Below are 22,347 nucleotides of genomic sequence, written 5' to 3'. Positions count from 1 at the left end.
AAGAGCTGAGATGTAGGAGCTCCCTCGGATCTTTCAAAAATGATTTAAATAAATATTTAGCTAAAGGTCAATAAGTGAAAGATAAAAAAAAAGATAAATTAAATTAGATGAAGTTTAGATTTTTTAGTATATTTAGGTGAGGTGGTTGTACGTCCGGGGAGGGAGGGAGGAATCCTATGGTTAAGATTAAAAAAATTATATAATGAGGAGGCGTGTGGTTGTGTCGAAGAGTGAAGTGAGAGCTGTACTGTGTGTTAGTGAAGAATCTTTTATGTTTATGGGTCTCAACGTGAGTTTTGTCACAGAGCAGTGTACTTTAAGCTTAGTTATTTCCTTTTTTTGATTAAACCCGATTGAACCATGAACCTATATATATTGTGCCAAAATAGCTCTTTACTTAGGCTGCGCTATTGTGCTGATTATGAAACATTTTCACGATACAAACTAGTCTAGTAAGTTTTGCTTCATTTTTCTCAAACTTGCTGGGTACGTTTCTTTTTCTTTCTTTTTTTATTTCCAACCCAACTGATTCGCCTCTGAAAATTGTTTCTAACATTTTGCGTTAACTAGTGGAAATTTTATCAGAAAATTTAAATTAATCATTTAGCTGGGGAAAATTATCAAGGTCCATTTTTATTGCAGTCAAACTACAAATAAACCAGGCAAGTTTTTGTTAAGATCGTGTATTTAAAAGTGGTAATAAATGGCAAATTGTCTACTGAAGTTTTAGTATTGATGAAATTTAATAAAATCTCTGCCATTTATAAATCCTGTCCTTAGTTGACCATTTTTTTTTTCTTTTTTAGTTTCAATGATTGAGTTGCTTACCTGTTTGTCCGTAAACTTCAAATCGAAACATGCCTTTACATTTGGTGCAGTTCAACGCCATCTAACAAAAATTAATAAAAGCTAGGAGTGAATAACCTTGCGTTTGCGCAAAGATGATTTCTCGTTTTTAGTACTCATGTGCCAAATAAGAAAACATTAATTTGTTGATATAAAGCACAAAAGAAGCGTAGCAAAAAAATCAGTCGTAATTAAGAGTCAATATGAACTCAAATAACGTTCGACCGTTTTATAGATATTATTTAAAATTGAGTTTTCGCAATGTGTTTTCTTGTCAGAAGAGACTGCAGTCTGTAGTAACGGTGAAAAAAGTAGTCGAGGAAAATAATAAAGTAGATTTTGAAGAAGAATGGGCTAGTGCGAAACCCTTTGATAAAATACCTGGGGCCAAGACTTTCCCATTAATTGGATCTACTTTAGAATTATTTACTAGTAAGTATGAATTCTGTATTAGAATTACTGCGGAATAACCGCATAGGCTAATACAGCTGAGGCAAATAATTAGGGATAAAAATTCTTGAATTAAATTATATACTGAATTAATTTTATTTATGTTAACCAAATTTATTTAATGTTTTAAACTCTTATTTCTTCTACATCACATTCAATTTTATCTAATTTACACAACAAAGCAGTTTAAAATGCCTGGAGGCAAAATCCATGCGTCACTTGAATCGAATTTGGAATTTAGTACTGTGTCATAGAATAATTATGAATCCTACAATGAATAATTTAGATCTGAAAATAAAATTATTAGATTCTGTTTCAACTTATTCTATAAAATATTTAAATCGTTAGAACTATTTTTTTTTTTGTCGCTGCCACGCATCTCCCATTTTCATAATCCTGAGATGATCACCAAAATCTATCTGCTAGGTTCGGTATAAGCTTAGAATTGGGGCTGTTTAGGACGAAACATGTTAAGAAAACAATTCCGACTTCATAATATTTAGAAAAATTGTAAATAGTACATTTTGACTGCACTTTCAATACTTTATCCTACCCGCCCCCCGCTTCTCACCCTAAAATGCAAATATATAGCCCAAATTGTATAATTCCCATAGATTTTGCCATAGGTCACTCACATTTCAACTCGTGTTCCCGTAAATTGAATCAACTGTAACATAATCAAGCAAGAATAAAACACATGGGAAATGTATAATTCTGGCTATACATTTGCATGTGGAGGGGGGGGGAAGTGTAATAGTATTGCATCAGAAATATGATAATTATTCCGAATATTATGAAGTTAGAGTTGTTTTCTTAATATGCTTCATTCTCAACACCCCTAGTTCTAGGCTTATACTCGAAGCCCCCTCAACAGGAGGATTAGCAAAAGAATGTATATAAGGAGGACCGAAACATGATTGCAAACACATTGTCCAGTAGATTAGATCTTTGGAACAACTAAACAAAGGATTTTAGGCAGTTATTCCAAAAGTTTTAAAATTTCAGATGCGATTTTTAGGTGTAACAGTGACGATTGAACCAATATTATATATTTGAATCTTTTAAGCTAAGACTAAAAAACACTTTTCAGTTGGTAAAATACCTTGTTCAAAGATGTCGTCTTCAATTGTCCTGGATTTCTTTTGGTGACTTACAGACAGAGCACAAAGCAAATCAACAAATGAAAGCTTGTAATGAAAAAGCTATTTTTCATTTGTCCATTTCCATTCCGCTTTGTCCCTAAAACACCGAATAAGAACGCAGCTCTTGATTTATTTTTTTTTATTTACTAGAAAGTATTCATTCTATTACCAATTTCTAAAATATATGAAAATTTTACCTTGTACTCATTTTACTTCTACAATGAATATTTTTGGTTGAATTTATTTGTTTTGGAATAATTCTACATCTCTGGTGTTTATTTTTTGTTGGCATTCTAGTTTACCCCCTCTTCTGGACAAAAAACGCAAATAAAAAAAGTTTTTATTTCAAATTCATAGATTTGCTATTTATTATTCTTTCAAAGGGAGAGGGACTTCCGTCCTAACTGCAGTTAAGCCCATTTTCCTTAATACCGATATACTGCTGCTATTACTAAGTCACGGTCGCATTACCAGGCCACTGTTTTTTTTCTTTTGGGCAGTCTAGTTTACCCCCTATTCTAGACTTAAAACGCAAGTAACAAAGTTTTTATTTCAATAAGTTCATAGAATTGCTATTTATTGTTCTTTCAAAGGGAGAGGGACTTCCATCCTAACCGAATTTAAGCCCATATTCCTTAACACCGATATACTGATGCTAACACTAAGTCACGGTCGCATCAACTAGCTACAACAAATTTAAAATGTTTCATGGTCATTTTAGGGCATGTATAAAAAGATCTCAACATTCTATGTTTCTCTATATCAAACAACTTTTCTTAGCTATCTATTTTTAATTGTATTCGTCTTGTTTTATTCTTAATAAACCTTTTGATTTTTTTGCCTTAAACAATTTTATTTCACAAAATTTTCTTTTTAAATTCCTAATACTTGAATGGCTACATCAGGATCAATTTCATGAGGGGAGGGTTAGTCAGGAGGGATGAATATGTCAAAATTAGAAAATAACTGGGATATAACAGAGATTATGAGAAGAAGGAACAGGTTTCAAAGGCCTCTGGCCCTTAAACCATGACTCATATAGGAAATATTTGCAATACCTGCCCTAGCTACCAGAAACTTACATAGGGCGGTAAATCTATTGATCATCAATTGATAGAGTGTATATGAACTTGATTTGTTTCTTAGTTTGAAAGTATCTTTCTTTGCTGTTGGTCATAAATTAGTGTAATTAAATATTTTGTTTTTTAGAATCGTTTAACCATGAGAGGTTACATTGGACTCATAAAATGTCGTATGACACTTATGGACCTATTTGGAAACACGAACTTGTTGGCACCCCTTCTATCGTTGCAGTCACAGAACCAGCAGACATAGAAAAGGTCTTCAGATCAGATTCAAAATTTCCCGAAAGACCTGGGTTCCTAACCTTGAAAAATTATAGAGAAAAGAAAACGGAACATTTCGACAAAAGTGGAATTTTGGTCATGTCTGGACCGGAGTGGTGGGAAATCAGGTCAAAGGTTCAGCAGCCTATGTTGAAGCCACAGAATATTGCAATGTATTTACCAGCTATGGAGTCTGTTTCAAAAGAAATGGTGGAACGTATCAAAGTTCTTAGAGACGAGAATATGGAAACGCCAGAGGATTTTATCAATGAAATGTATAAATGGGCTTTGGAATGTGAGTTTCATTTTTTTACCTTGTCTTTGAACCAAGTTAAAAACTACAAAATCGTAACTCAGATTTTTAAAAGAAACTTCTTTCGAATATATGGTGAAAATATTCTGTTTCCATCCTTACAAGTCAAAAGACAATTTCGTCGTACCAAAAAAAAAAACTTAACTTGGCTCCTTAAAAATTCTATCGAGGAATTTTATTCAGTATCTATTGCAAACAAAGAAGAAAAGTTCAGCTGAAACTATTGTTTGTCGTTTTTTTTTTCAAAATTCGTTATCGAAGAATCGAATAATTCGTTTTATTTTTACAAAGTTTCTATGTTTTCTGTAACAATACTTTATTAGTATTGTTACACGCTTAATATACGCGCAAGAAAATACAAAAAGTTTCAGTTTTGGTAAACTACCCTTGGTCTTTGCCTTTTTTAATTTCTTATACTGCGTGCACCATCTTTACTGATAATAGTACCTACGTAAGCGAAACTATCCACTGGATTGATTCTCATTACCCAACATGAACTTTTACATGGATTTATACAGAATTGTCATTTAGGGGGTAAAAAAATTTCAAAAATCACATCAGAATTTTGTTTATATGTATTGCCAAGTTTTTATGGCTTAGACCAGCATTTCAGGGAGGAGAGATTCAAACCAGTAGCCCTCCCCCCGGATGCGGCCTTACCTCTCAGTGACGGTTCTGGTCTCTTTTGCACCTGCGGCAAAACCTTTATTAGTACCTCTCCCCCTTGTCTCCCAAAATTTTTCAGGGAAAATTCTAACAAAATCGTCATTTATTAGGAAATTTTATCCAACGGCACCCTGTACATAGCTTAAATAAAAATAAACCTACAAAAATTTCAAAATGATTATAACCGTTAAATTATTTATTTATATTTTTACGCCCCTAACATTTCTCCAATCGGGGCATGTGTCCCCTCTGTCTCCCACCCTAAAACTGCGTCTGTTGCCTCTTCACCTTCTCTTATTCCAAGTCTACATGACTTGGCCTTCTCAACATTAATCATCAAAACTATTTTTACACCTTAAACTCTGAAACCCTCCAAAAGATCCTTTATTCTGCCGAAGTTTTCATCTCGGACACTCAAACTATCAACATAATCTAAGTTAGGAATATTCCCATTTGATACCGTGCTCTCCCATAGCCTTTGGCCTACTCCTTAGGTCTTTGGAAATGATCCAGATAAATGGGAATGAGGAATAGCCCTGCTTAACTTCTTATTCAATGCAAAACCAGATACTAACTTAAAAAACTAGGACAAACAGGAGTTTAGCTACTACCACCTCCCCTCCCCCTCTCTTTTACTGTCAAAACCCTGAATTCAACTTGTGTTATTTACGTCTCACTGAAAGCTATATGTATTTTGAACTAAAAATAAAAAAATAAATAACTGTAACAAACAAGATGATTAAAAATAACTAATAAGGCTAAATTTAATGTTTAATTTACAGTGATACTGATTTCTAGAACTAACATTATGCTGAAGATTTAAGTATTCTAGGTGAAAGTGTAAGCAAAATGAATGAACTTTTAGTGGTTTTGCGAGTTCAGGGTTCTAGAATAGGTTTGAGAATTAATTTTCAAAAGACTAAGTCATTTACGCTAGGAATAAGTGAAGATGAAAAGGTGACATTGGGTAACGAAAAGATTGATCAGGTGGGCAGCTTCACTTACCTGGGTTGTATTATTAGTAAAGACGGTGAGAGCAGTGAAGATGTTAAAAGTAGAATAGTCAAGGATCAGGGTGTTTTTTTACAGTTAAAAAAGTTTGTAAGGATAGGAAGATAAGTCTGCAGACCAAGATCAGAATATTGGAAGCTACAGTGATAACAGTGGTCAAATATGGCTCTGAAGCAAGGGCAATCCGAAAAGCGGATGAAGATTTACTAAATTTTTTCCAGAGAAATTGCCTACGGATTGTTGTGGGTACCCAGCTTACTGACCGTATTTCGAGTAGTGGGGTGTACGAAAACTGCGGTTCAATCCTGCTTTCTAGGGCTATAATGAAAGAAAGGTTGAGATGGCTAGAGCACGTTCAACGGATGAAGGATGACAGATTGCCGAAGATTTTCCGCTTCGACCAACCGTCTTTGGCTAAATGGAAAGCAGGTCATCCTCGCCTGGGGTGGGAGGATGTCACAAAGAAAGATTTAAAGGAATGGAAACTTCCTGGGAGGGTGTAAAGAAGGGGCTTTGAATAGATTGGGATGGAGAAAGATCGTGCATAGTTGTTTTGGCCTCAGGTGGCTCTTGTAATTTCTTACTGCTACGTTTGGTACTCTTGTATTTGTATCATTGCTACTGCCAGATCCACTATCAACTTCTAATAGTGTCAATAAAACCACTCATTTTTGCTGGTATGTCTTGTCAAATAAAAACTTGATAATAAAAAGTATATTCAAACTGTTCTCTTTCTGAATTCTACTTTTTTACTAGTATGAAATACATTGAATATCCAACCTTTATATTGTATGTGCTTTCTACTGTTGGTTGCTAGGGTCTCATGGCTATATGCAAATGAAATTCTCTTGGAAATACACAAATGTGTTTTATCATCTGTAGTATAGACAATGTGGTCGTTAGGGAGGGTCCAATGACTGGATCTGATTGCCAGGTTTACCGGTTATGCAAGTGAGGTTTAGGGTATGATCTTTTAGAGCCAAATGCAGTAGAATCAGGAGTAGAGACAATCTTTAGTACCAAAATAAGGGTGTATCCATCTTGTCTATTGATACCCTACTACTTCCGCATACTACTACTACTACTACTAATAACTCACTGCAGCACCAAGCCGCCTGAGACCAACACAGCTACGCACACTCCTCCTCCAACCTAACCTATTCAAGGCCTCCCTCTTTAAACCCTCCCAAGAAGTTCCCATTTTCTTTAAATCTTTATTTATGACATCCTTCCAACCCAGACAAGGACGAATTGCTTTCCATGTAGCCCCAGATGGCTGGCCAAAAAGGACAATCTTCGGCAATCTGTCATCCTTCATGCGCAGAGCGTGGCCTAGCCATCTCAACCTTTCTTTCATTATGGCCCTAGAAAGCGGGATTGAACCATATTTCTCGTACAGCCTACTGTTTGAAATACGGTCAGTCAGCCTGGTACCCAGAACGATCTGTAGGCAAAATCTCTGGAAAACATCAAGTAAATTTTCATCTGCTTTTTGGAGCGCCCATGCTTCAGAGCCATATTTGACCACTGTCATCACTGTAGCTTCCAATACTCTAATCTTGGTTCGCAGATTTATCTTTCTATTCTTCCAAACTTTTTTTTTAACTGTGAAAAAAAACCTTGAGCCTTAGGTATTCTACTTTTAACATCTGCACTGCTCCCACCGTCTTTACTAAGAATACTACCAAGGTAAGTGAAGCTGCCTACCTGATCAATCTTTTCGTTATCCAACGTCACCTTTTCATCTTCACTTATTCCTAGCCTTAGTGACTTAGTCTTCTTCACATTAATTTTCAAGCCTATCGTAGTTAACGCAAATTCAAAATTCATGAAAAACAGTCTCTCTCCATTAAAAATTCTCTAAATCTTGTATTATACGCCACTTGCTCAAGTTTAAGATGTGTAAAACTTGAGAACAAACCGGTTTCTTTATTAGTCTCTTCGTTACTTAGAAACAAATATTGGCTATAGATTTGCACATAGGGGGTGGGGGGGGTAAAATATAGCTGTTAGGTGTGCAAAAGGTGCTAGGTACAATTTTTCTGCATATTATAAAGTAAGAATTGTTTTCTGATCTGAAACAGTCCAAATACTTTACCCCTCTCCCTTTGTGTGCAAATACATAGCCTAAATTATATGTTTTCCATCTATTCTGGCATTTATCTTTGTCTTTTGTCTTTTTATCTATGTCAGCTAAGCTGACAGAAACTAACGAATAAACCGGCCTGTTCTCGAGTTTCACACAGGGTTTACTCGAGTGAGTGGCGGATAATACAAAATTACGAAAATTCCTTCGTCCTACAGAAAAAAAAAAGTCTCGAATTCAGGAAAAGTCCTTATTTTTCACCTGGGAGGGGGAATATTTTCCACGGGGCTGATTTTCCAGGGGGTTTTCCACGAGGTGTTTTTCAGGAGGGGTATTTTCCTAGGGAGTCTTTTCTGGGGGAACTTTCCGGGGGGTAAATGCCGGACACCATGCTTCATATGAGTATTTATGTAATTTTTGCTCTTTTTGGGTTTCATTATTATTTTGATAGTAATTAAGGTTGTTTTGAATTTGAATTAATATAGGGCTTTTTTGAACTAGTATACATTATAGATACGCGAATATACGCTCGTTTGACAACTTGGATGCATCTTATGTCTTTTGATTTAGTGCAACATCCCTTTCAAAATTCTTTGGAATTTCCAACTGAACAATATTATCCATTCGGGAGAAATTGCAGATAAGCCTTTACACAGCCATATATATATATATATATATATATATCTATATATATAAAAATAAGTTGTCTGTCTGTGGATGGATGGATGGATGTGTCAGGTGACGTCACCTGAAAAAACTGGATTAGGTGACGTCAAAACTGAAAAAACTAAAAAAAGGCAAAAACTACAAAAAAAACTAAAAACTAATAAAAAAAATAAAAAAGCTAAAAAACTAAAAAAACTATAAAGGTAAAAACCAATAAAAAACTAAAAAAAAAACTGAAAAAACTAAAAAAAGGCAAAAACTACAAAAAAAAAACTAAAAACTAATAAAAAAAGTAAAAAAGCTAAAAAACTAAAAAAACTAAAAAAACTAAAAAAAGGTAAAAAACTAAAAAAAATAAAAAATAAAAAAAAACTAAAAAAAAGGAAAAAACTGAAAAATAAGCTAAAATAAAGGTAAAAACCAATAAAAAACTAAAAAAAAAAGGAAAAAACTAATAAATGACGACACTCAAAGAGAAAGCGACCAGGACAAAAGGAATGTTCGATTAGCAATCAACAAAGCACCGGGACACAGGGAGTATAAATGACGACCAGGACATAAGTAAAAAAAAAAAAACTATCTAAATATATAAAAATAAGTTGTCTGTGGATCTGTGGATCGTGGATCAGGTGACGTCACCTGAAAAAACTGGATCATGTGACGTCAAAACTGAAAAAACTAAAAAAAAGCCAAAAATTACAAAAAAAATAAAAACTAATAAAAAAAATAAAAAAGCTAAAAAACTAAAAAAACTAAAAAAAGGCAAAAACTACAAAAAAAACTAAAAACTAATAAAAAAGCTAAAAAACTAAAAAAACTAAAAAAAAGGCAAAAACTACAAAAAAACTAAAAACTAATAAAAAAAATAAATATATCTATATATATATATATTATATATATAAAAATAAGTTGTCTGTCTGTGGATGGATGGATGGATGTGTCAGGTGACGTCACCTGAAAAAACTGGATTAGGTGACGTCAAAACTGAAAAAACTAAAAAAAGGCAAAAACTACAAAAAAAACTAAAAACTAATAAAAAAAATAAAAAAGCTAAAAAACTAAAAAAACTATAAAGGTAAAAACCAATAAAAAACTAAAAAAAAAACTGAAAAAACTAAAAAAAGGCAAAAACTACAAAAAAAAACTAAAAACTAATAAAAAAAGTAAAAAAGCTAAAAAACTAAAAAAACTAAAAAAACTAAAAAAAGGTAAAAAACTAAAAAAAATAAAAAATAAAAAAAAACTAAAAAAAAGGAAAAAACTGAAAAATAAGCTAAAATAAAGGTAAAAACCAATAAAAAACTAAAAAAAAAAGGAAAAAACTAATAAATGACGACACTCAAAGAGAAAGCGACCAGGACAAAAGGAATGTTCGATTAGCAATCAACAAAGCACCGGGACACAGGGAGTATAAATGACGACCAGGACATAAGTAAAAAAAAAAAAACTATCTATATATATAAAAATAAGTTGTCTGTGGATCTGTGGATCGTGGATCAGGTGACGTCACCTGAAAAAACTGGATCAGGTGACGTCAAAACTGAAAAAACTAAAAAAAGGCAAAAACTACAAAAAAAAACTAAAAACTAATAAAAAAAATAAAAAAGCTAAAAAACTAAAAAAACTAAAAAAAGGCAAAAACTACAAAAAAAACTAAAAACTAATAAAAAAGCTAAAAAACTAAAAAAACTAAAAAAAAGGCAAAAACTACAAAAAAACTAAAAACTAATAAAAAAAATAAAAAAGCTAAAAAACTAAAAAAACTAAAAAAACTAAAAAAAGGTAAAAAACTAAAAAAACTAAAAACTAAAAAAAACTAAAAAAGGTAAAAACTAAAAGAACTAAAAAAGAAAAAAATAAATGACGACACTCAAAGAGAAAGCGACCAGGACAAAAGGAATGTTTGAAAAAACTAAAAAAAGGCAAAAACTACAAAAAAAACTAAAAACTAATAAAAAAGCTAAAAAACTAAAAAAACTAAAAAAAAGGCAAAAACTACAAAAAAACTAAAAACTAATAAAAAAAATAAAAAAGCTAAAAAACTAAAAAAACTAAAAAAACTAAAAAAAGGAAAAAACTAAAAAAACTAAAAACTAAAAAAAAACTAAAAAAGGTAAAAACTAAAAGAACTAAAAAAGAAAAAAATAAATGACGACACTCAAAGAGAAAGCGACCAGGACAAAAGGAATGTTCGATTAGCAATCAACAAAGCACCGGGACACAGGGAGTATAAATGACGACCAGGACACAAGTAAAAAAAAAAATTAACAAAACTAAAAAGAAGGTAAAAACTACAAAAAAACTAAAAAGAAAAAAAAACTAAAAACTAATAAAAAAACTAAAAAATCTAAAAATCTAAATAAACTAAAAAAGAAAAAAAAAGGAAAAAAATAAAGGAGAAAAACAAAACTAAAAAACGAATGTATATACAGACCGGTACACCGGGATACAAATGACGACCGGGACACAGGGAATATAAATAACGACCGGGACACAGGGACACAACTACAACGGGGACACCGGGGGAAACAGGGGGATGTAAATGACGACCGGGACACCGGGACAGGGAATGGTCGATTAGCAATCACCATCAACAAAGCTCAAGGGCAATCATTAGAATCATGAGGTATAGATCTGAATACAGATTGTTTTCCCATGGACCATTATATGTTGCATGTTCAAGAGTCGGTAAACCTGACAATCTATTTATATGCAAAGACAATGGGACAGCAAAGAATGTTGTATATTCGCAAGTTTTACGTAGTTAAAACCATATATATATATATATATCTATATTCACAGGTGGGACATAGGGACACAACTACAATGGCGCGTAACTATTATGGCGCGTAACGACTTACGCGCGCGGGGGGGCTTGGGGGGGGCGCGAAGCGCCCCCACCAACTAGGTGTTGGGGTGGCGCGAAGCGCCACCCCAACAGCTAGTATATATATATATATATATATATATATATATATATATATATATATATATATATATATATATATATATATATATATATATATATATATATATATATATATATATATATATATTATAAATTCACTATGTCAGAATACTATGCTCATCACCTGTGTATTGCGCAATTTATTTTATTGTATTATTTTTTTTTTTTTTTGAATATGAATTTCTCTCTCAAAATGTCCCAATCTATTGATTTTGACATACATTTGAGAGACTTGTCGAAAATTAGGGAAAGTTCAAGTTAATCTTTGGCTTCCTAAAAATACAGATAAGGAAACCAAAGTAAACAATTTGAAAAATAAATACAACTGCAGAAACAATTTTCTTATTTACGATATCAGCAAATTATGATTAGTGATTTAATGAACTGCAATTTTTTGACATTTTTATCCTCAGCCAAACCAGTTAACATGGTAAGCTGTGTTACAAGTTTCAAGAAAGGACTCTTAATATATTATTAAATCTTATTTGTATAAAAATATTATAAAAGTAAAGTTTATTTGAACCTAATTCTGATAGCAAAAAAATATTATTTACTAAAACCTAGATTTGTTATTTAGATACGCATGTAAAAGTAGAATATTTTGAAATAGCTAATGTTTGTTTTTGGACGGAAGGCCTTTTGATTTTGCATGATTAAGCTACCAAGAAATTTATCTGAAGAGATTTATCGCTTAAATAAGAGGATTATGCTCCAAATCGGTCGTTGTGGTTCAAAGTTGGCTTCAGTTAAAGCTTGTTCAGTGGACATGGACTTGAGGTTACAGAATGACTTCAATTTTTTAATTTAAACTGTCTGATTTCTTGTCACAAGGGATGGAATACTGAAAAGTGAGAACACTTAAACTCCTCTTTCTCTCTGAGAAATAAACCATCAAAGCCACTTAGTGCTTTGAACTGTAACTAAGAAGTGACTCGGCTCAATAGCACCTGAAAATCTAAAAAGCAAATTTTCGATAGCAATAGATAACTAAGAAAATTTTTGTTTTATTCTGATTCGAAATATATATAGCTCATTAGGTTTAGTGTTACCCATAAAGAGTTACAAGCCTTTCGAGACTTTGTCGAATATCAGAAAAACGGAGAAACAACCCCAAAGAGCTTAAGCGATTCTAATGAAAATCCACAATCAGATTAAGAATATTAGAGAACTTTATTGTAGAGGTTTCAAGTTTTTATAAACAAAAATCTTGAATTGTGGTATTTTTTGCTTGAAGAAATATCAATGGTCCGTGCTCATTTGTTGTTTTTTGTTTTTTCTTATTTTTAGTTTTTCCTAAAGGGTGATCGTTTAGTGCTTTGACCATCAAAGCTAAGCCAAAGCCACAAAGGAGCGACTCGGTCAAATAGTAACTGAAACTCTAAAGATGGAATTTCTATTAAAATTAGTAGCAAAATTAGTAAAAACTTTTTTCAACAAAAATAAATAAATACACTATTATTGCTCGTACATTGAATTAAAATGGAATAGTTGTGGGCATCAAGTCATGGCTAAATGTAGAAAAAACCAAGACAAATAGTCCAATTGAGAGAGAAGGAAAACCTTACATTAATTTCCCCCTTATAGGGATTGTATAAAAAGGAGGTTATTTCATTTTTAGGTATAAAGATATATATATATATATATATATATATATATATATATATATATATATATATATATATATATATATATATATATATATATATATATATATATATATATATATATATATATATATATATATATATATATATATATATATATATATATATATATATATATATATATATATATATATTCACTTTTTAAATAGAGATGTATAAAAAATCCCAGGCTCTGAGTAAAATTTGTTTTGATTCTAGCTGTGGCCTTGGTGGCGCTTGACGCAAAGCTAGGATGTCTTGATGGAACGCTGAAGCCTAATTCTGAGTCCCAGTTGATGATCACTGCCACTAATGATTCCTTTCGGGCTTTCCATATACTTGAAACCGGTCTTCCACTTTGGAAATATTTGCCAAACAAAGTTTACAATGACCTTGTGAAAGCACAGGATATTTTTACCGAGTATGTGATTGTTTTCTATTAAATCAAATAGGGCTCTACGTGTTCTTTAAAATTTGTAACCTAGGGAGGTGGGGTGACAATAAAAACCATTGTTTGATAATTTGGAAATATGAAATAGGGAGAATTTGGATTAAGAGGGAATGGCTTTGACCCCATAATAAGTACTGAAATATATCCGTTTTTGAATTAGATTCCAACAGTCCACATATAACTAATTTACTGTCTTGTATGAGTGTGTTTCCGTCTCCCTCGTTCTCTCTATATGTCTTTTTTTTCTTTTTCTCTATTTGTATACCTGGTTCTCTCTCTCTCTCTCTGTCTCTCTCTATATATATATATATATATATATATATATATATTTCTTTCTCTCCTTCTCTTCTCAGGGCATTCGATAATAACATAAAAAATGGTCATTACTTTTTAAAGTGGCTTCGAGTTGAATCCCCTGGTCCAATGTCATTAAAAAGTCTTTGGTCACTCCTTACCAGCCTTTCAAGGGATCTTTAACTCTCCCTATTCGATGTACCTATCCTAGGAGTGCTAAACCAGATTTTCAGGAAGTTACTCGCTACTTGTACCAATATTGAATCTTCTAGAGACCCAGACAATTTCTTTTTTCAATTCATTCCAATGCCATTAAAAAGTCTTTGGTCACTCCCTACCTGCCCTTCAAGGGATCTTTAACTCTCCCTATTCGATGTACCTATCCTAGGAGTGCTAAACCAGATTTTCAGGAGGTTACTCGCCACTTGTACCAATACTGAATCTTCTATAGACCCAGACAATTTTTTTCATTACTCTTCTAAGACATGAATAAGACTAGGAGGTATATTATGCAACGTATTGTTTATTCAAACATGTAAATATCCCCCGCCTAAAATCCTCCTTGTTTCCGAATTTAACCTCCAAGAATGCTTGTTTACAAAAACTTCTAAAAGGCGTAGTAAGGCTCAAAATATTTATAAATTAAATGTACCCAAAAAAAAAAAAAAATATTTGGAAAAAATACGCATATATACACACAAAACAAAAACTTAAAAGTCACTACCAATCATCCATACACGATGATCCCATGAAATGGGTTTTGTTTTAACACGCTTTTTACTATACTATATACACATATCCCTATCAGGTAAGTCTTTTGGTAACCACTGTGTCAACCAACAAACTTCATCTGGTGAATTGTAAACGGATGGCCAAAGACATTCAAAATTGAAAATTGAGATTTTGGTTTACACTTTTCGATTAAAAGTTTATCAGTAGGCAAATCACCTTTTACAAACAGGGCTTTAGCGTCAAAACCCAATATATTTCACTAACTTCCTCTTGAACAGTCTTTAATTCTTTGTCACTTTCAAACAGTTCGTGGTAACGAACTGTAGTAAGGAGCGACCCGGCTCAATAGTAACCAAAACTCTAAAAAATTGAATTTTGATACCAAATTTGATACCAGTAGGCAAATCACCTTTTACAAACAGGGCTTTAGCGTCAAAACCCAATATATTTCACTAACTTCCTCTTGAACAGTCTTTAATTCTTTGTCACTTTCAAACAGTTCGTGGTAACGAACTGTAGTAAGGAGCGACCCGGCTCAATAGTAACCAAAACTCTAAAAAATTGAATTTTGATACCAAATTTGATACCAGTAGGCAAATCACCTTTTACAAACAGGGCTTTAGCGTCAAAACCCAATATATTTCACTAACTTCCTCTTGAACAGTCTTTAATTCTTTGTCACTTTCAAACAGTTCGTGGTAACGAACTGTAGTAAGGAGCGACCCGGCTCAATAGTAACCAAAACTCTAAAAAATTGAATTTTGATACCAAATTTGATACCAGTAGGCAAATCACCTTTTACAAACAGGGCTTTAGCGTCAAAACCCAATATATTTCACTAACTTCCTCTTGAACAGTCTTTAATTCTTTGTCACTTTCAAACAGTTCGTGGTAACGAACTGTAGTAAGGAGCGACCCGGCTCAATAGTAACCAAAACTCTAAAAAATTGAATTTTGATACCAATAGCTACATCAAAAGAATTGCATTTTAATGCTGATTTTAAATATATAAGTTTCATAAAGTTTAGTCTTACCCATCAAAAGTTAACAGCCTGAGAAAATTTGCCTTATTTTAGAAAATAGGGGGAAACTCTGCTTCCTCATCAACGCCCCGCTCTTTACGCTAAAGTTTTTTACTGTTTGAAAAAGTAGAGTTAAGAGACAGAGTCAAACTTTAGTGTAAAGAGCGGGGCGTTGATGAGGAAGCAGCCCCTTTCATATACTAAGTAATTTCTGTTCGTTTTAAGTTTTATTGTCGCTCCTTACTTTAACTTAAAAAAAACTTGTTTTTTTAAATTTAATTATTAAAAAGGTTAACTATTCTACCATTAAAATCCTTTTGATCCATATACCATAATGTAGAAACACACCGTTTTCTATCATATTCACATATATTATATTTAATATCCTCTTGATAACAATCTTTATGTTTCTCATTTGCTATGAACATATGAACATTATGTTTATATGAATATAACATAATTATGTTTAACATGAACATATGAACATTATGTTATTTATATTACATATGAACTTGAACGTTATGTTTCTCATTTGCTAACATGAACAATTGCACTACAAGGCAGCTTGTTTAATCGAATTAAATATAAAAAACAAGTTTTTTAACTGAAAGAAAGGAGCAACATTAAAACTTAAAACGAAGAGAAATTATTCCGTATAGTAAAGGGGTTGTTTCCTCCTCAACACCTCGCTCTTTACACTAACTTTTTTTTATGGTTTTAAAGTAGAGTTGTGACAAAGAGTCAAACTTTACCGTGAAGAGCGAGATGTTGAGGAGGGGACAACCCCTTTGCTATACAGAATAATTTCAGTTTATTTTAAGTTTTAATGTCGCTCCTCACTTTCAGTTAAAAAAATTGTTTTTTTATTTAATTTCTCCGCATATAAATATAATTTATATAAATAATTAAAACTAAATTTATATATTAATTTGTTTTTGCTAAATGGCTTTCTCATAGTTTTAGTCAGAAGATTTTGTGGAAAAAGGAGCGAGGGAGGAGGCCTAGTTGCACTCCAATTTTTTGATTACTTAAAAAGGCAACTAGAACTTTTAATTTTTTACCAACGTTTTCATTAGTAAAAAATAAACGTAACTTACGAATTGACTGACGTAGCCAACTTCTAGAAATAGAAGTTGGTTATCTCTATCGGTTTCTGTAATTGGTTCTATAATCTATATATTGGTCTCTATAAATAAAATGGTTGTCTCAGAATTTTGATCCGGTGACTTTGGGGGAAAATGAGCGTGAAAGGGGGCCTAGGTGCCCTCCAATTTTTTGGTCACTTAAAAGGAGCACTAGAGCTTTTAATTTCCGTTAGAATGAGTCCTCTTGCGACATTCTAGGACCACTGAGTCGACACGATCACCCCTGGGAATCAAAACAAAACAACAAATAAATACGCATCCGTGACCTGTCAAAATGCGAAATTTCACATTTTTGTAGATAGGAGCTTGAAACTTCTACACTAGGGTTCTCTGATACGCTGAATCTAATGGTGTGACTTTTGTTAAGATTGTATGACTTTTATGGGGTATTTCCCCTATTTTCTAAAATAAGGCAAATTTTCTCAGGCCCGTAACTTTTGATGGATAAAACTAAACTTAATGAAACTTATATATTTTAAATCAGAATTAAAATGCAAATCTTTTGATGTAACTATTGGTATCAAAATTCTATTTTTTAGAGTTTTGGTTACTATTGAGCCGGGTCGCTCCTTGCTACAGTTCGTTACCACGAACTGTTTGATAAATTCCGTATCGAGTTACTCGAAGTATGATGAAATCAGAGAATTTGATTTTCCCCTGAGAATTATTGAAGAAGCTTATAATAACATTTTTCAGTATTTTTCTAGCCACTTTTTAATATTAACTTTGATATATTAACTTCAAACAAGTTTTTTTTCTTTTACAGCTCTTTAAACATTAATTTAAGCAAGTTTTTTTTCGATTACAGCCATTTAAACTTGTTTTTACATTTTCGTACACTTTTTTAACCTTAGATTTTAAAGCTTTGCCTAACCTCACACACCAAGGTATGTAAGTAAACAAAATTTGTTATACTAATTTCAAATAAGTTTTTTCTTTCTTTTATTCCTCTTTAACCTTATTTTTACACATTTTCGTAAACTCCTTTCACACGCATAACCTCAGATTTTCAATTTTGCCTACGCTCCTACGGCAAGTTATATTAGTCAAAAGACTTTGTTATAGTAACTCCGAAGAAGTTTTTTTTTTTTTTTATGGCTCTTTAAACTTGTTCTTGCATTTTTGTACACTTTTTGACATCCCTAACCTTAGACCTTTAGCTTTGCCTACAAATATACAATAATACAAAAAATACAAAAAAAATAAAAAAATATACAAATATACAAAATATACTAAAAAAATAAACCAACCTAAATTAATCAAAAGACTGTTGTGTTGACTTTAAACAAGGTATTCTTTCTTTTACTGCTCTTTAATTTTGTTTTTAGATGTGCGTACACTCTTTTAACATCCCTAGTTTTTCTTTCTTATCTTACCCTTCAACCTTGATTCTTACATTTTCGTACACTCCTTTAGCACTCCCCTCTTCACACTAAAGTTTTTTATTGTTTTAAAAAGTAGGGTTGTGAAAAAGAGTTAAACTTAGCGTAAAGGGCTGGGCGTTCAGGAGGGGACATCCCCTTTCATATACGGATAGTTTTTGTTCGTTTTAAGTTTTAATGTCGCTCCTTACTTTCGGTTAAAAGAAAGCCTTTTTTTATTTAATTTCTGAAAGTTTTTGAATTAATGCAGGTTTTGATTTTGGCTCAGTGTACATGAAGGATTAAAATGAAATTTGCATATTAATTTTAGTTTTTTGGCTAAATGGCTTTCTCGAAGTTTTGGTAGGACAATGTTGAGAAAAAGGACCGTGGGAGGGGGCCTGGTTGCCCTCCAATGTTTTTGGCTACTTAAAAGGGTCACTAGAACTTTTAATATTTACGAACGTTTTATTAGTAATAAATACACTTAACTTACGAATTAACTTACGTAACGAAGTTCTATATTCGTATATTTTTATTAAGTAAAAGAAGAGGTTCGCTCCCTCGTCAATACCTCGCTCTTCATACTAAAGTTCGAATTTTGTTTCAATTCTGTAAGAATGATCCCTGAATCATAAAGGCCGTTTAATTAGAATAAATATATCATTTGAAATTACTAAAATATTTTAGCGCAAAGAGCGAGGTATTGAGGGGACGAACACCCTCGTATTCGTAATAATTTCTGTTCGCTTTGAGTTTTAATGTTGCTCCTTAGTTTCAGTTGAAAAAACTCGTTTTTTATTTAATTTCTCTTTATTTTTTAAAATTATCCTGAAAATTCCAGCGCCCCTTCATGGCAATTCTCTTCCCCCATGATACATTCCTCCATTGAAAGATCCTCCCATGTAACACCCTACCCTTCACACACCCCCCCCCTATCACCAGAAAAAATCCTCCCTGAAAACGTCAGTATTCTTACCAATGACCAATACTATATGTAAAACAATTGACAAAGTTTATAACTTGGATCCCTTCCCCAGGGACTTTGGGGGATCAAGTCTTTCTCGAAGATACAATTATATGATTTTTAGACTATGCTGAACAAAATGGCTATCTCAAAATTTTGACCCAGGGACTTTGGGAAAAAATGAGCGCGGGAAAGGGCCTAGTTGCCCACCAATTTCACTAGAACTTTACTAGGGCACTAGATCTTTTAATTTCCGTTAGAATGAGCCCTCTCGCAAAATTCTAGGACCACTGGGTCGATACGATGACCCCTGGGAAAAAAAAAGAACAAAAAACAAATAAACACGCACCCGTTATCTGTCTTCTGGCAAAAAATACAAAATTCCACAGTTTTATAGATAGGAACTTGAAACCTTTATAGTATGATTCTCTAAAATGCTGAATCAGACGATGTGATTTTCATTAAGTTTGTATGACTTTTAGGGGTTGTTTCCCCCTTTTTGAAAACAAGGCAATTTTTTTCGGGCTCTTAACTTTTGATGGGTAAGACTAAACTCGATGAAACTTATATAATTGAAATCAGCGTAAAAAATCTAATTCTTTTGATGTGTATATTGGTATCAAAGATACCAATTTTTTATAGTTTCGGTTACTATTGACGGGGTCGCTCCTTATTACAGTTCTTTACCACGAACTGTTTGATATTTCATTGTGTATTTTTGTCATTGAGTGAGAAAAATAAAGAAATCGGCTGTTATCAATGGGGGCTTAAGCCTTTTATGTATGAACTATGATGGGTTTTTACGATAGATTAATTTACACAAAAGCTGAAGAATAGCTGGAGAACTAAATACTCTTCAGGAGGGAGTTAAGAAATATCTAGCTTTTTTGTGTTAGATCCTTGTTTGTAAAAGGTGATGTGCCTATTGACAAACTTTTATTTGAAAAACACAAAAAAGACATCCCGTTTTTCAACATTTAGTACACTTCGGCTGTCCGAAGTTTGAATGGACTTATCACAACTCAGCTGATGAAGGGAGTTATTTTTGCACAGTTTTTATTGAAACCTGATCGGGATATGCGTATACGGCACACTAAAAAGGGTAATACACACTGAGTTTCATGGGATTATCTCGCATGGATGAGTAGTAGTCACTTTTAAGTCTGGTTTTTATGTATTATTTGTATGCGTTTTTTTCCATTTTTTTGTATGTTTTGATGCACTTACTTAATAAACATGTCAACCTTGCTACGCCTTTTAAGAAATATGCCACCTAGTCTGGTTAATGTCTTAGAAAGGGTACCATAAACCAAAATCTCGGTCCCTTGGAAATTCAATATTGGTACACCGTGGGGCGGGTAAACCCCTGAAAATGTAACAGAAAATCCAATACGGATTCACCATGTGGTGAGTAACCTCCAGAATAGCTGATGTACTGGTCTTAGGAGAGATACACCATTCAGGGAGAGTTAGAGACCTCTGTAAAAACGGTAGGGAGAAAGCTATAGGCTTTCTACTGTCATTTTGACAAAAAATTTCATGTTAGTCGGTAGGAAACTGAAAACTGAAGCGAAATATCATTGTCACTCTTTTGGGCGACTTTTGGGCGATATAGCTATTTGAAGATTCACTAGATTGTTATAATTAAGTCGTATTAAATTTTTCTCTTCCTGAAACAGCAAGCACAACTGAACAGCGAATTAATAGATTACGATGTATGAAAGTGTTGATAAAAGTTTAAATACTTGCAAACCTTGAAAGACTTGTCAGTTCAAAAAGTTAATTCATGATTATACTTCATCTGTTAAGTTTTTTTTATATCAATTTTATTAACACCTTCGAAAAAACTTGACCTCTGTTTTGCTCAATGCTTTTCTCTTTTTTTTCTAGCATAGCCATAAAATACATTGAACGTGCCCTAAAAAAGATTCAAAACAGAGAGCCGGTGAGTGAGGAAAACCCCACTATTCTTGAGTCCATTTTGGCAAGAGGACTGTCTCCAAGAGATGCCATACTGATGGTTGTGGACTTACTTATGGCTGGAATTGACACGGTAATACCGTCTTTTATTTGCATACTTGCCTTGCACAAAAGTGTACATATTCTTACGGCATTTGCCATATAGTGTTAACTGTATTTGTATGTCTAGTCTACCACTCACCCATGCATACACACAAGAGGAGGATTCTAAGGGTAATGACGTGCGTTACGGCCTTCTCTCCCCCTCCTCTTGAGAATCCCTATATTTTTATTATGTCATTAATAATTTTTCGTATTTAACAGATAATTCGTCCTTTCTTTGAAGTTTGTCCCTCTGTTCCTTCAAAATTCTGGGATAAGTCCAAGTGCTCGTCTATTTCCCTTCGTTTTTCTTTTGTTCAGTACAAAAAAAAAAAATAATAAAAAAAAAAAAAAATCTAGCTAGAACCAAGAAAGACGTGTCCTCTATTCCCTGAACTGAACACCAACCCCCAAAAAAAATCGCATGATTTTTTTGAACACCAAGTTGCATGACTGTAAGATGAAATGGTAAATATTAACATGGACAGAGCTCACCTAAAAATAATAAGGAGGGGGATGAAAACCTCATTCTACCCCTCTTTACTCAGAAGAACAAGGAAATATTGATCTAAAAAGTGCGCTTTCGGAAGTTTAAACCACCACAAGGAAATATTTACTGGACCCCCATATTATGTTCATATGGAGTTATTCAAATTGTACATAGTTGATGAAAATTGATAATAATTTATCTGTAACACACTGCACAATACATGTAAATAACTGAGTGAAAGACGAAGAAGGACAAAGTAGAAGAAAAGAAACACACATGCGTATAAATATAAATGAAAATATGCATACTCATAAACATATATATAAATTAAATAAAAAAAAAACAAGTTTTTTTTAACTGAAAGTAAGGAGCGATATTAAAACTTAAAACGAACAGAAATCACTCCGTATATGAAAGGGGCTGTTCCCCCTTCAATGCCCCGCTTTTTACGCTAAAGTTTGACTCTTTCTCTCAACTCTACTTTTTAAAACAATAAAAAACTTTAGTTTTTTCTAACTTCTACTATAGAGTTCTCTAATACGCTGAATCTGATGGTGTGATTTTTGTTAAGGGGTAAGGGGTATGACTTTTAAGGGGTATTTCCCCCTATTTTCTAAAATAAGGCAAATTTTCTGAGGCTCGTAACTTTTGATGGGTAATTCTAAACTTAATTAAACTTATATATTT

The 22,347-nt window shown here is 32.8% G+C and overlaps 1 protein-coding gene across 1 annotated transcript in view; it reads left to right on the top strand.

The window, feature by feature from the left end:
• The first annotated feature begins 963 nt into the window (after positions 1 to 963).
• Positions 964 to 22,347, top strand: part of LOC136037264 (probable cytochrome P450 49a1) — a 42,172-nt gene continuing 20,788 nt past the window's right edge. The window contains 4 exon segments of the mRNA XM_065719898.1: positions 964 to 1,278; positions 3,648 to 4,079; positions 13,357 to 13,558; positions 21,000 to 21,162. Coding sequence (XP_065575970.1) covers positions 1,050 to 1,278; positions 3,648 to 4,079; positions 13,357 to 13,558; positions 21,000 to 21,162 — 1,026 coding nt within the window. The 5' untranslated portion in view covers positions 964 to 1,049.

Source organism: Artemia franciscana, chromosome 16 (assembly GCF_032884065.1).
Source record: "Artemia franciscana chromosome 16, ASM3288406v1, whole genome shotgun sequence".
NCBI lineage: Eukaryota > Metazoa > Arthropoda > Branchiopoda > Anostraca > Artemiidae > Artemia > Artemia franciscana.
The sequence above is the reverse complement of the archived record's forward strand: the minus strand, read 5'-3'. Positions and strand labels throughout refer to the sequence as shown.